The sequence below is a fragment of the Alnus glutinosa genome, chromosome 2 (genome assembly GCF_958979055.1).
Source record: "Alnus glutinosa chromosome 2, dhAlnGlut1.1, whole genome shotgun sequence".
NCBI lineage: Eukaryota > Viridiplantae > Streptophyta > Magnoliopsida > Fagales > Betulaceae > Alnus > Alnus glutinosa.
In genome coordinates, this window is record NC_084887.1 from 22,188,617 (window position 1) to 22,204,946 (window position 16,330).

The 16,330-nt window shown below is 33.1% G+C and overlaps 1 protein-coding gene across 3 annotated transcripts in view; it reads right to left on the reverse strand.

Annotated features, from left to right (window-relative positions):
* The window catches only part of LOC133861722 (uncharacterized), a 28,133-nt gene extending 18,302 nt beyond the window's left edge, over positions 1-9,831 (reverse strand). For 2 of the 3 annotated variants that reach the window (XM_062297518.1, XM_062297516.1), the window contains exons 1-9: positions 9,712-9,820; positions 9,005-9,164; positions 8,772-8,919; positions 7,693-7,811; positions 7,514-7,601; positions 5,444-5,589; positions 2,033-2,185; positions 1,856-1,960; positions 1,485-1,578 (exon numbers count right to left, since the gene is read on the reverse strand). In XM_062297518.1, coding sequence (XP_062153502.1) covers positions 1,485-1,578; positions 1,856-1,960; positions 2,033-2,185; positions 5,444-5,589; positions 7,514-7,601; positions 7,693-7,811; positions 8,772-8,919; positions 9,005-9,073 — 922 coding nt within the window. In that variant the 5' untranslated portion in view covers positions 9,074-9,164; positions 9,712-9,820. Of the gene's footprint in view, positions 1-1,484; positions 1,579-1,855; positions 1,961-2,032; positions 2,186-5,443; positions 5,590-7,513; positions 7,602-7,692; positions 7,812-8,771; positions 8,920-9,004; positions 9,178-9,711 lie in introns of all 3 variants that reach the window. The other variant, XM_062297517.1, reaches the window with a different exon arrangement.
* Positions 9,832-16,330: the final 6,499 nt, after the last annotated feature.

A 16,330-nucleotide genomic window follows, 5' to 3' on the forward strand; every position in this document is an offset into this window, starting at 1 on the left:
GTGACAAAATCCACATTTTTGGAAACCCTATTGTAGCCGATGTTATAAACTCTTGTAGAAATATATTGTATAAAAGGCAGCTCATTGACAAAGTCTGTGGACTCTTAAATCCAACTATGTTATTGTGGTAACCCCACAATCGCTTAGATATCATAGTTGTGGGTGACGAGAATGAAGATGATGACCTAGTAGCCATGTACTTGGGTTCTAATGGTGGGAGCGACTAGATGTCTTGAGTTCTATGGACTAGTTCCTCTAGTCTACCCTTTTGTGTACATCATTTTTTCTTTTTTTGTATATACTCTTATGATATATTTGGTATTATTACGTTTATGGCACCCATGTCTAAACAACGTATTTTGTTATGTAAGGGTATGAAGTAGACTTTTATTAATATAGATGTCAGTTACGTGTATGGTTTAGATGCTATTGTTCACAACAACAAAAAAATGTGTTGTTTCCGCGGCAAGCTATAGAACTCTAATGTTATTATGAGTTCATGTATATGACATGTAATGTAATATTATTGTGCCGATTTGGCCCTTGTTATAAAGGGGCAAGGCCCAAGTCGCCACATATGAATATTGTGACGGCCTAGACCTATGAAGTTTTACAAAAGTGTTGTTCCCATGCTCCCACTTCCACTCTCCCAAATGTATCCTAGATCTCAACCTTAAAATGCTTGGGCTTTCATAACAACTTGGACTACCGAAATAAAGCAACCTAAGCTAAAGTTATTTAAGGTGAGTTTAAGTCTAGGCATGTATCATTTAGCAACCCTAGCAAAAGGTTTTGTCCAAGCAACTTCTTATTATTTAGAGAAAAGTCCATGTACCCACCTCAAACTACCACCCAATTAAACGGGTGGTCGTCGGATCACCTCAGGTATTTGGGGGGTGGCTGATCCACCACCCCAAGGTGTTAGGGGTGGTTCGGCCACCCCATGGTTTTTTTTTTTATTGCTTTTTTTACTTTTTTTTTAAAAATCTAGATTTTTTATTTTTATCAAGGGTATTTTTGACATTAGAATGGACATTGACAATTGGGTGGTAGTTTGATGGGAGTATGTAGACTTTTCCCTATTATTTACTACTACTGACTCATAAACTTAAAATACTAGATCCCCAAATGTTCCTCCTTTATTTAGACTTGCCAATTAATTACTAGTTATAAATTCTTCAAATGTTTGAAGACCCCAATCTGACACCTGTAGTGATTAGATCTTTCTTGGGGGTAGAGGTCATAACTATGTCATTCCTACAAGTGACTCCCCATTTAGGATTGGAAGAAAAGGTATATGATGCCTTCAAGATCAAATACAAGTCCCACACACACATATATGTATGTATCTATGTATACATATGTATCAATCAATTGAAATATAATGTTAACAACACAGGATAAATAAAAATATAAAGAAAAGGGATTCAAATTCATTAAGCAATTGTCTAAAATTTCAGTTTACCAGACTTTTCTGTTTTCACCTTTTTTCTCTAAACTTCTTGTTGCCTCCAGCATTGCTCTTAAGACAATTGAAGCTCCATCATCCAGGCGTGTTCTCACGTTCTCAATGCAAGCCTAGAATGTATGGGCAGAATTATGTACACCACATTATTTCAATGATATCCAGGACGCTAATGTAAATACAATAAAAAGAAGTTTAAACATTCCATCTCACATAAAAAAACATATCTGCTTATCAAATGGAATAAAATGGAAACCCTTTAAGCATTGAGAAAAATCAAAGATAGAAAGGAAAAGGAACAATTTCATTCATCTGAAGATATAAAAGAACACGTAGAAGAGGAATTACAAGATGCAAAATAACATGAGAGAGAGAGAACAATGTACCAACCTTATGCCTCAGACGACGCATAAATTCCTCAAAATTGGCACGCAAAAGTACTTCCTCCTCTTCAGCTGCAGATTCTCTATCTAACTCCAAAGGGTCAGGCTTGCGCTATAAAATGAGAAGACAGCAATTAGCATACGAGTAACCCTGGGAACTTGAAATGACAATCCTCATACCAACCTTTCCTCCAACACTCATGCTAGAGGACGCATTTGTACTTGTTTCTCTGCTGACGTTAGATCCAGTATACATTATAATTGAAAATCTTTGTGCTTCCATAGGAGCTGCTGCTTCTAGAACACGTTGTTCTATTGTCTCTGATTCTTCATTTCTCTGTCAGCATTTATTTAGAATAAAATGTTGTATAAGGATCCATGTGATAGATTACACACTTTTGTTTTTTTTTTATAAGTAACCAAAATATCATAAAAAGCATAAAGCGCCTCAAGTACATAAGAAGTATATAATATAAAACACCTAGCTAGCTAGAAGGGAGGAAGGAAAAAAAAAACAAGGAAATCATGATAACTGAGAACCAAAGGAGAAATAAATGCAGTTGTCCAAAAATAAAGAGTATAGAAGAAAAAAAAGACTCCAGCTCTTCCAACTTCTTTTCACGGACTTCAAAATTTCTATAGTTTATTTCCCTCCGAATGCACCACAAGAGGCAAGGAGACATCATCTTCCACACAACACTCCGAGTGCTACCAGCAATCCACCAACAAACAAGCAAACAAATTGACTACTCGGCTAGGCATAACCCAAGATAGCCCAAAATGCTTGAAAAAACTATTCCATAAAGCACAAGCAACCTCACAATGGAGAAGAAGATGGTCCACAAACTCCCCATTTTACTTATTCAAGATTACTTTATTTTCATTTTCTTTTTATGTTTATGATAAGTTGTACCATTTTATTTATTATGAGTACGTAGATTACATACTCAAAACAATGACGGTGCAATATGATCACCAAGAGGTAAATCAAAATAACCCTAAAATCAAAGGCTTTCTTCTACAATACCCTTTACCAATGGATGGCTGCCTAGAGTGTTTTCATATTTCTAGTTTTCATGACTTTTTCTTTTTTCTTTTTTCCTTTTCTAGTTAGGTGTTTCTCTTATACAGTACCAATGTACTTGGGTGCACTTTTCATGAAATTTTTACTTATAAAACAAATTAACATAAATTCATTCCATGGGAAAATGGGGGGCCACATAGTGTGCAAAGCGCATGATATAAAAATCTGACCTCGAACGTTTGCTTTTCAAAAGGGATCCAACATAATTGTATCCCCGCCACCTTGCCTCAACCTAAGAGAATACAAGAGATCAGAGAAGAAAGTGATCATGTCTACCCCCCAATCATGCACTAGTTTGGTAAGAAACATTCCACTAAAGATTTCCCTTAGAAAACTGCATATGATCTGCCACCAAAGCCTCTTTACAACAAGCAATACTAAACAATTCCAGAAAGTTGCCTTGAATGGATGATCCCCACACCCACAATCATGCCAATACCTGATCTTAGACCCATATCTCACCTCATATCTAACAAATCTAGAAATAAAGAAAAAATAAATAAAACTCACGCTCATCCTTTCGGGCCCAACAAACTTATTGGAACACCATCCTCCCCTCATGCTATCATATTGGTTTCCAGAGAATTCAATGAGACCAGTTTTAGAGTTAAATGCTTATATGTTCAAATCTCTTTAAGCTTGGATGGCAACATACAATAGTTCTTGTTTTTCTAGTTTTATTGAATCTCTAGACTTGTGTTCTTCTTTTTCTCCCTAATTAGGAGTCTCTCTTGTATACTTTTGTGATAAATGGATTCTCTCTTGTATACTTCTTGTGTACTTGAATTTTGCTCCTATGCACTTTCTATTGAAATTGATTTATTTATCAAAAATAAATAAATTCCTCGAGGAGCAAGCTTTGACAACTTTTTAACTTTTTCCATATAGCATCACATTATCCAAAACCAACTCATTTAGAGCATTTTTAGTAGCCTCACCAAATTAGTTTTTTAGCTATTTTGGTGAGCCAATTTGATGAAAACTCTTAAAAACCACTCCCAGCAGCCTCACTATTTTAACCAAAAAAATTTGATGACTGAAATTACTAGTCAAATTAGACCAGGCATTTTCACTCAACAACTCACTCACCAAATTTTGTTTCACATTTCTCTCTCACATGATTAGCACACTTTTTTCCTTTTTTCTCTCATTTTCTTCTCTCATCTCCCATCTCTCACACGATAATGTCCTTATTTCATGGATATAAATGATTTTTTATAAAAATATTATATAGAGAAAAAATAAAGAAATATGAAAAAATTATTATTTAAATGGAATAGTGAATATTGACTAGTTAAAATGGTGAGGCTGCTGGGGGAATTTTAATAAAGTGGCTCATCAGAATAGAAAAAAGTAATTTTTAGTTATTTTGGTGAGTAAAATTTGGTGAGGCTACTAGGAATGCTCTTATGGAACTGTTTTTTTTTTTCATTTTTTTTTTTTTTTTTTGCAAGTAATGGAGATTTTATAAAAAGGCGCAAGGCGCTCCTAAGTATCCAGGCAGTAGACACAGGAAGCACCTAACAAAAATCCAAAGAAAACAACAAAAAATCACAAAACCCAAAGAGCCCTCAAACCCGACAAGCACACCAACCCGAAACCCACAAAACACCAAAAGCCCTTTGACCTGAAACCCACACGAAGCACTCAATGCTACAGCACGTGAGCCTTGCCTTTCCCACACCTAGAGGATAGGCATGTAGTGTAATAGTTTATGGAGCATTCTAAGTTTAACAGCTCCCTTCTACCTCTAGTCTACATGAAAAAGTTTACAATGTTCTGTAGGTCAATATGTTTTGCCCTCTGAAATAAATTGTACAGATAAAATTATTACTCAAAATTTAATTCACAAATTGATTACACCAAAGCCCTCTGCCTGAAACCCACACGAAGCACTCAACGCTACAGCACGTCAGCCTTGCCTTTCCCACACCTAGAGGATAGGCATGTAGTGTAATAGTTTATGGAGCATTCTAAGTTTAACAGCTCCCTTCTACCTATAGTCTACATGAAAAAAGTTTACAATGTTCTGTAGGTCAATATGTTTTGCCCTCTGAAACAAATTGTACAGCTAAAATTATTACTCAATTTAATTCACAAAATGATCACCTAGCATTTGATAAATTTTATATTGCTGGTACAACTTTGGTATGGAACTCTGCCACTCTACTATAGTTTAGATTGTAATTATCTAGCTAGCTGCATTACGCACAGTTACAATATAGAGTGTTTTGACTTTTTCAAATTATTTTGCAATAAGTTGAATCAAAATTTTTTATCTATCACTGTCCATCACCAAATCTTAAGTATAACTGCAACACATCCCAACTGTTGAGAGAGCAGTACTTTCGAAATATAAATTGGTTATCACAATTAATGAGCAATAGCATGCACAATCTACAGATTGAACATGCACATACGCATGCAAACACACAAGTAGTCAACTGCCATTCCTAATTCTGTACAACAGACAATCATCAGCAAGAAAATTTGACAAGAGTCAACAATTACCTTAGCAGACTTAGCACCTCGCTTCTTGGCAGTAGTTTCATCTTTAACTGGTGCGGCAAGAACTGGTTCATGGGTTGGGCAACGTTCAACATAACGGGCAGCCAAAAGTTTAAGAAGGTTTTCTTGTACAATATCTTCACAAATTCCTGAAAAGAATATAAATCAAGTGAAAAACAAAACAAAACTAACGTACTTGCATGACATATATATCCTCTTCATAGCATATTTGGGCACAAATATATATGAGTTGGCACTCAAGATTGAAGCCCCTATACTTTCCACATTGATTGTGCTTCTGAAAGCTTTCAAGTATGTTTGTTAATGTGTCTTGGGAGTAATTTTTGTTTTTGATTTGAAAAAGTGTTTTAATGTGACAGGTGAAAATAAGTTGGAAGTGTTTTATGCTTTGGGTTATAACAATCTAAAGAAAGCGTTAGCCAAATCTGAGCTATCATTCTAACAGAACTAGTCAAGCATTTGGAGTTCCTAAAATCACTTATAAAGCTAAATCTCACCACCAATGTTGAACTTAGCACCCATAAATGCCTTTATAATCAACTCACTTTATGTGGGCTATTTATCTTCCTAATGTAGGATTGGGTTGTTACGATATCCCTCCTGAAATCTCTGACGTCCTCGTCAAGGACCACGTCATACAGTAATCCAGTATCACACGGCGTTATTAAGTTACTCTAATACCATTTAACTAAGCCAATGAGAGCACTAGCCATATTTGTACTATCACTTCAAAATGATTAGTCAAGCAATTGAAACAGAAAAATAAATAAATAAATTATTTTAAAAAAAAAGAAGTTAGAAAGGGAGACATTTCCATATATGCAGAAAATAAACGACACAGAAAAAGCATAGGGATTTTAGAGTGTAATAGCGCAAAGAGTGCTGTAATTGTAAGGATGCATTGTAGTGAATTTATTCATGCAAAGAAATGCCAACTTATGCTTGAACCATTCACAAATGTGTTTCTAATAATAAGCAGGCTCCAGCCTCATCTCACCCTGCCCAAATGGATTTGGTTCAAGTGAACAAGCAGTTGGTCCTTTTACTACATGAAAAAGTACCATATTAACCCATAAATGGACACAAAAATTGAAAGTCTTCTGCTGATTTCATGCATGCATTGTTTATGGGCACCGGTATCAGGGTAAGTATAACCTACAAGATGGTTTTCCCAGTTGAACATTGAATCTTCTCTTATATATAAAAATATTTCTCTCAACCTCTGCTAAGCGCAACGTCCTCAACAAGCTCTCTATTTTCTGCTTTTCCATCTAAATCTTATTTTCGTTTGCATTCTAACTTGGTATATTTTGACAGTTCGCCCCACTTCTATGCTTATCCAGACATCTGCAATCGACCATCCACATCAATATCTAGGAAATTAGCCACAAAAAGATACCAAAAAATTGCTCCAAGGGAAGGGGGCAGTGATAATTTTTTAGGACAGCAATCCACCAATCTTCATTACATAATACGCATTGTATTGCATCTATCTAATAACCTTTTTTTCATAAGCACACATCTATTTGAATAATTAAAATATATTATATATTCCAAAGTCCCTATGGTAGCCCCAAAACTGATTAAGACTACTCTGATAGCTATGCAGAACTATTCAAATTTGATTTTTTAAGGTGAACTGATCTACACATAGACAACAAAGACATATCATTTGCTAAATTATCGTTATTCCTTGCACCTTTGCCCCTTGACTGTCTAAAGATCAGATGTTGTTAAGAGATTCTTATTGCTAGCTCATGGAGTGTTATTCATCATAAAGTAGCTAAAAAGATTAAATGTATAAAATTATTGAAGCTTTTTAGGCACCAACTCCATCCAAAGATCACTTGTCTTTAAATCACCCTACAGCAACCATAATGTTCAATATTACAAATATGATTCAACATCAGTTTGACTTGCACCAAGAAACAATATAAAGATAAACAGAGCAGAAAGAAAACAATACCACCAGTATATTTATGTATTATATTTTTACCTAAGATAGAAGCAGAATACTAAATAAAATAATTCAAACAATCACAAGGGACTCACCTTCTCTTTTACTTGATTTCTCTCTTTCTACCATTTGCTTCAGTGTAAGCCTACCATGCTGAAGCAAACCCTCAAAAAGTTCTTTACACTGGACAAACAATGAAAAAAAATTAAATAACATAATTTTAACCCCGCTCAAAAACTTAGTAAAACATCAAACCAAAACTAAAAGAACTAACTTCTGCATCAAATTCACCAGAAACAATCTTCAAGAATTTGGAAAACCTCAGGCGATGGAGTACGTTACTAAACAGCGCCATGTACTGGGTATTAGCTTTTGGCCCATCTTCTAAACCATCTGCAAGTACAATTATTCAGATCATTATTTATGAGTTTACTTTACTCTCTCGTTGGTTGCTAAGAAACTTTAGTACTTGTATTTTTCCATTATATTTAGCTAATGAATTGTTATTGACACAAATTGCCGGCATTTCCAAAATGGAATTTCTTGAAACTCAAATTATGTGGAGGTCAAAAACCTGTAATACAAATTTATATCATATTCAGGTCCTTCACTAGGGCAAAGTGACCAGCCAAACTAGTTTTTATCAAGACTCTTGGTTCACTTGCAACCCAAATAATTGAAAACCCTACACCCCAATTCTCAACTTCTATTTATTATCTTTTCCACATTTTCATCGCGACCAAACAACAAAATTACGTCCAATATATAAACTTGTACAGAATAAAGAGATTTTTTTAAAAAAAAAAAAGAAAAAGTTACCTCCAGTTCCCAAATTATTACTTTTTTTTCTACCCCAAGGCAGCTCTCAATCACTTGTGACCACATCTCATGAGGCAAAGATCACCAGTTCGAATCTCCCCTTTCCCTCCCCTTGGGCCAATTACTTATAAATAAAAATTATTACTTTCTTTCCTTTCCCTACATTTTCATGGCAACCAAATCAGCAAAGTCGCCATAAAATAGCTACAATTTTATTTTATTTTTTTATAAATATAGAATAGCTACAATTTAAGGGCTGAAGATGAAAAAATAAATAAATAATTATATGAAATAGAAACAACGAAAAACCCTAAAGCCAACCTCCGTAATATCACTTCCTTTCCTTTTATGCAACATTTTGATGTCCATCAAACCAAAAGCTCAGCATAGGAATTTTTTTTTTTTTTTTTTTTTAATGACAATGAACCCCTCCAAGACAGGACCACTTCGTGTACCCACAAAGACCAATGCCTTACCACTTGAGCCAACTCCTTAGGGTTAAAGCACAGCATAGAGTTGAGTGGGGAAGATAACCTTGTTGCTCGAGAGAGAAAGCTTGAACGCAGTTGTGTTGGATCAAGACGAGGAGGGATCTCTTGACCTGTTGTGGGGTGAGCTCCGTGAACCGAACTATCAGTTGGAAGGTTAGGGGCCCTCTTCGAAGAATATTCTCAAACACTTTCTGCATAGAATTTGGATACAAATATCATAAAATGCAGACACAGAAATAGGTATATGTGGAGATTCAGAGAGAGACAGAGAGTTACAGCGACGACGTTGCCGAACTGGTTGGTCATGAGGTGTACGGCCAACTTGATGCCGGACTGGGTCAACATGGTTGCCTTCTTTCTTCCTCCTCTTCTTCGCAAGAGGGATTTAGAGAATGAGAGCACCAGGAAAGAGAGAGAGGCGCCGAAGAACTCCAAGCTGGGATTGAAACCTTTTCAGGTAAAGATGAGCATCATTTGCCAAAAACACTTCAGCATTAAAAGAAATATGAACCTTTGATAGGACTCCCTGTCGGACAATTGCTCAAGATACAATGAATTAAATGTACAAGAACTGCTATATCCAATAAATTTAATTAAATGCAAGAACTGCTATATCCAAAGATATGCAGATACTACACATATTTCTTATCTCAGGCCACTGCAAACTGAATTATACCCCGACTTCTAATCCACAATAAAGAGGAAACCACACGTTGCGAACCAAACTTGTTTCAATTTCACAGCGGAAAAGAGTAAAATAAACATTTGTCAAAGCTAGAACAGAGAAAAAAAATTAAACACCCAAGTTTCTTGTATAAATACCCCATCATGTAGACAGATTATAATCAAGTAAATACATAGAAATAAAAGTATAGAGAATGACTTCTATACGGTTGTGCTCTCGGTGGCGTTCTTTTGAATGGGGAAATTAGGGAGTTTTGAATGGTGAAAGAAAGATACCGACAATAAATTTAAGAACTTACCGGTGGTGGAGCAGCGGTGGAAGAACTGTTGCTGGGGTTCAGTGGCTGTCGGCGGCGCTCGGAGGGGCAGTGGCTCGGTGGGGTGGGAAGTTGCGTAGTTTTCTATTGAACGGGGAAGGTTTTTTATTTTCCCCCCCACTTATATTCATTGATTTATTTCTTGTTTTGTTTGGGCTAACACGGTCCAGCCCTTCAACTTATCCTGGCCTAATTCATTTGTTTTTTTCCAAGCCCATCTGTAGAAGTCCACGGACCAGAATAAACTACAGGTAGTTTAGGCATCAGGTCACACTTCATAACTAAGCTACAGGTCGTTTAGTGTCTCTCTATCTCCAAAACAAAACAAAAAAAAAAAAAAAAGTTTCCACCATGGCTGAAACCACAGCTTCCGCACCTTCCCCAACTCCTTTCCGAGATCCCAACCATCACCTTTGCCTTCACCATTCCGATCATCTAGGCGTGGTGTTGGTATCCCAACTTCTTAATGGAGAGAATTACCAAATATGAAGTCCAACAATTATTAATGCTCTCAGCGTTCAGAACAAGCTTGGATTTGTTGATAGGAATCATCTCTACATTGGTGACATCCTCCAATGATTTTCTATAATCGAGTCGTTGCAATAATATGGTAAAATCTTGGTTATTAAATTCCATTTCTAATGACATTTGCATTAGTGTTAATTATTGCAATCTTGCTTGTGACATCGATCTGGTTGGATCTTCAAGAATGATTCTTCCAAGTAAATGGCCCTCGTATGTTTCAACTAGAGCAAGACATCAACACACTTGTTCAAAGCACCATGTTAGTGGCCACATACTTCATAAAACTGACGGGGTTATGAAATGAACTATCTACGGATATCACTAATTGAGTAGATCACCTAGAGTCGAACACGATTGAACAAGTAGCAAATAACTCATTATGTTCAACGCTTAAGACACGTGAATTATACTAGGGGTCCTACAAAACGTACATACCTCACAGTAAGATGTTTATATATAGTATGAATATACCATTGCAACCACACGCTTGCATGTGTCCTCCCAGTGTCAATAAATTAAACCCTAGGAAAATTATATTTATGATCACACAAGATATGTCAAATACGCTTTGTTAAGGGGAAAGAGAAAAATAAGTGATCAAGGTTTTCTCTGCATAAGAAAAAGACTGCATCTTATCCCGTATGTTTAACAACAAAATGACAGTATGACGAGAAACTAACTTGTTGTACTAAACTAATTATGCTTCTAATTAAAATATTGATACCATAAACTAATTACCTAGGTAATAGTAATGAGTATGACAGTTAAATAATGAAGATAATTTAAGATAATGATTTAATAAAATAATTCAAACATATGAACATAATATAAAGGAGAATCATTTAGTGAAGATAGAGATGAAGTAATAAACATTCTTACTTGATATATTGATTCAAATAGGAAATAGATACAAGCTTCAAAGCCTTGATGCAGAGGCCGAAAGATACAAAGAAAGGAAAAGGAAAGAAAAGATAGGAAATTTTACAAGATTGAAAGGCTAAGGACAATAGGCACTCAAGTTTTCTCTGAGTTGCGTCTCAAATGACCTCTACCTTTTAGCATATCATACAGGCATTTTATAGGCTAAAATAAAAGGACAATTACAAATATGAACAGTAGTAAATATTCCGCATATCTTTTTTAACAGTAAAAGTAGCAATAATTCAATATTCCGCATGTCTTCTGAACAGTAAAAGCAGCAATAATTCTTAAGTCTTCTGAGCAGCAGTTAATTATTTTGTCTTTTGCGTCGGCGGATGCAAAGCAGTAATAATTCTTGAACATTGATTATTTTTTCTTTTGTGTCGGCGGATGTGAAACTAATAAAGATTCTATATAAAGTCTTCATGTCATAAAATGTTTCTTCAAAAATTCTTCATGTCATAATTTTTCTTCATAAAGTCTGTCATAATGCTTTTTCATAAAGTCTTCATGTCATAATGCTTCATAATTCTAAATCTACATAAGGATCCTGAGAATCTGCATAAGGATCTTGAGAATATCCTGGTAGTACTGATTCATCTTCATCTTCATCATTTGATAATTGAGATAGAATTTCTAGTAGATGTTTTTTGAGCTCATGATTTGAACTGGAGGAAGCTAATTTAGCCTGATTGATGCTTTTCTTTACAAGAAACTGATTTTGAGGCTAGAAATTGTTCCGTACATAATTTAGTAATTTTTGTAATGATATAATCATAGGTATATCTATCCCACCATTTGACTGCAGTAGTGCAAACAATATATCTAATATTATCATTAGGATACTGGGGATTATACACATTATCTTCTGGGGAGAAGAAATTATAATCCTAAGATATTATCCAAGAAATATTAAAATGAAGGAAGAAATAAAGTTCTGGGGGAAATCTATTGAAAGGAGATGGAGAAGGATGAGTCTTTGAATAATCTAAGAATTTGTTGCAAAGAGGAGGTGATAAAATACCAGTTTCTGCTCCAAAGAGCTTCCACCATTGTTCAAACCATAATGGTAATGATTGGATTGGATGAATTCTGTCAAAGATAAAAAAACCAGGAATGTTGATAACGATTATTCTGGAGATAGAATGCATTATACCAAGCTTTTTGAATAATTATAAGTTTGGGGATCAAAAGACTGAGAAAATTTTCTGCCTTGCCAAGGGCTATAATTCCACTGGGCTGGTGAAAGAACATTTTTAATTGTACATTTAGAAAAAGCAATTCTTTTATGTTCTAGATCGAATTTGCAAGAGGTATGAGATAAAATAACTGATCCGGAATCCACTAGGATGAATTCATAAAATTTTTGAGATTTATTTTTCTCTTCTGGCATAAAATCCCATCCTAGTAGGAACACTTTTGTTACTAATTCTCTGGCATTCTTCATATGGTGATACTTAAGTTCTATAGGGAACAATTTTGGCTGGACTGATTTGTATTTATGCAATACTTGGGATGGTTGGGCAAAAGTGGGTATTATTGGTGCGGGACAAGGAGAACTTATACTGTCTGATTTTGAAGAAGAATGATCATTTAAGGAAGATGATGTTGTTTGAGCAAAAGTAGCTAATTTAGATGGTAATGGAGGAAAATTTCCTAGGACAGTGAATTTATTTTGGGTTGGAACAATATTCATGGAGAGAGAAGTGGAGGAAGGATTAGTCGAAGATGATTGCTTATTCATGGCATAATCACCAGGGTTTTGAATTTTTGATCTATCTGGCTTATTCATTTTCCCTGTAAAAATTCACAGGTTAAGAAAGTAGGAACACTATTTGATTCTCCTTTTATATATTCAATTTTGAAATCAAATGAACTTAAAATTGCTTGCCATCTGACAAATATTTGCTTGGAAGCAATATTTTTAACATCTTTTTGTAAAACATCTTTTGCACTTTTACAATCAACACGAACAAGAAATTATTGATTTAAAAGATCATCTTGAAATTTAGGAATGCATAATATAATAGCTAAAATTTCTTTTTTGATAATACTATAATTTTGTTGTGCAGTATTCCATATGTCAGAATGATAACGAACTAATTGTTCTTTTTAATTAGAAGTTCTTTGTTTAAGGATACCTCCAAATCCTATTTCTGAGGCATCTATTTCAACAATTTTGAAAATATTAGGGGCAGGAAGACCTAGGCATGGAAGGACTTTGACATGTTTTTTAATCTGTTTAACAATTTCTGTATGTTGAATAGACTAAAGAGGAGGATTCTTTTGTAATCTCTGATAAATGGGTTTACAAATGATTCTAAGATTCTCATAAGTATCAAAAATATAATTTAAGCTTCCTAGAAATCTCTGTAACTAATTTTTGTCTTTTATTTCATCAGGAAATTTATCTGCAAATTAAAGAGACCTATTAATGGGAGTGATGGTATTTTGAACAATATTGTAACCAAGGAAACGAATATTATTCTAAAATAAATTAATTTTAGTAGGTGAGACTACCAATCCATTATTTTTTATGATTTGGACAAAAGTGTATAAATGTTTCCAATATTGTTCGATAGATTTAGAAAAGATTAAGACATCATCTATATAAACAATAGAGAAATCAACAAAAGGAGTGAAAATATCATTCATAATATTTTAAAATTCCCTGGGAGCATTTTTTAATCCAAATGGCATGACATTCCATTTATAATGTCCAAAAGGAACTGTAAAAGCAGTTTTATACCTATCTATTTCATTTATTTGGATTTGCCAAAATCCACTTTTCATATCAAATTTTGAAAATATAGTAGCATCATATAATCTTGAAAGTAAATCTTTTTTATTGGGAATTGGATACCTTATCCATTTTAAAGCTTCATTTAGAGGTTTATAATTTATAACTAGTTTAGAGGCTCCTCTTTCTAATTCAGCATTTTTCTAAACATAAAAGGCTGAACAACTCCAAGGTGATTTACTTTTCCTTATTAGACTTTTTTGTAGTAAATCTTGGATTTCTTTTTTGCAATATTCTAATAATTCTTAATTCATTTGAATAGGCCTAGCTTTTGTCGGTATTATTTTCTCATCAAAGTTTGATTCATAAGGTAATTGGACAACATGATTCTTTCTATGCCAAAAAGCATTTGGAATGTTAGCACATATTTCTGATTCTATTTTTTCTTGAAAATTTTTAATTTTCTGTTGTAATAATGGATCCTTTAATTGTTCTTCTATTCTTTTGTGTTTTAAGTCTTGTTTTAAGAACATTATTTGTTTTTCTTTTCTGTTTCTTATTTGTTTGGAAATGACATTAATTTCTTGAAATACGGAAATATATTTTAGTATATTAATATCTTTAGTCATTGGTGGTAAAATAAATCTAAATAAGATTTTCTTTCCCATAATTTCAGTACTAATTCCTTCTTCTGTTTTTGTAAAAGGATCAAGTAACGCCAAAAATGAATTTCCTAATATTATTCTAGAAGTGATATTTTTTACTAAAATAAACGTAGTTTTAAAACATACTCCATCATTACAAATATGGGCATTAGATATTTTATACTCTATATTTAATCTTGCTCCACTAGCTTGATGCAATTTTTCAGTTGTCTTTTTATAATATTTTGTTGGTATAATTCCTTCTTAAATACAATTCATATCTGCGCCTGAATCTATTAAAGCAACAGTTGTAATTTGAAATTCAGCATTAATTATTAATGTTACTTCAACATACCATTTTTGAAAAATTATCTTATCTATAAGATTAATGAATAAATTATTATCTTCAGAATTTTGTTTAGCTTCATTATTATCTTGAATTTATTCGATTTTTATTTCACTATCATTTTGCAAGATTTTATTTGTTTATTGTGTTTATGTTTTTAGTGTTATAATTTCTTATACTAATTGTTCATTAGAAATATTAAAATTAAGTTTTAATTCTTTTAATTCTTGTTTTATATTATTTATCTCTAATTGTAAATCTTGAATTGTAGTAGGACGTTTTTCTTCCTTAAATCTATTAGAAACATCAGTAAAATTATAATTTATGCCATTAATAATAATTTTCTCCTTTTGACTAATTTGTGATAAATACTTTATTTTTGTTTCTGGAGCTTCAATTTGATCTATTAGTTCTAATATTATTCTTTCTTCTCTTGTTAAATTATTTATTTCTTTTCTACAGGTACACATATTCTTATCTTTGCAGAAACAAAATCTTATTTCATTTTCTTCACTTGAATCAGAATATTCATCTTGGGATGCAGTATTGTTATCATCAATTTGTAATAATTCTTCAGATTCTGTATCATATTCAGATAATATATTTAAAAATTGAGTTTTTAATTTATCATCAATATTAAGTTCTTTAATTTTATCTTTTACTTTGCAATTATTTTTATAATGTCCAGTTTGTCCACATTTATAACAAACAGGTTGTTTTTTATTATGCTTTAATTTGTTTGACCTAAAGCTTTTAGAGTTTTTTGATTCATAATATTTCTTATAAGGTTTATATGATTTCATTTTCTTATTACTATATTTTTTATGCTTATGTTTAGTGGATGGTGCTATTAAAGGAGGAAAACCATATTGTTCACAAAAAGATCCTAATTCTTGTTTGGCATATTTCATATCCTTTTTTAATTGATTTATTAGTCTTAAATCATTACACAAATTTAATCCTATATGTTTTATTGCATTAATAATATCTCTATACGTAAGACTTGTATAATCATTGTGACTATCATTATTTAATTTTTCTCTAACCTTATGGGCAAAATATTTGGGTAATCCTCCTATAAATTTTTCTTTCCAACAGGGGGCTCTATTATCCGTTCTGATTAATACTCTTGAAAAAAAGATATCCTTATACCACCTAAAATCTGTTAAAGTATGGCATTTTAAATGTTCTAAACTATCATAAATATTTTCTCTATATACTGATGGATCTTCTACGAAATGTTTTGTAATTGTAAATATTAAAGTATTAATAGCATCTTCTACAAGTTGATTATGCTCATTTGTTATAATATTTCCAGCAACATCAGTTTTATAAGCTATTTTTAAATATGATCTTTGTTCTTTTGTTAGAGTATTATCCCAACATCCTTTTAATTGACCTGTAAATCCTGTTATTAAACTACTT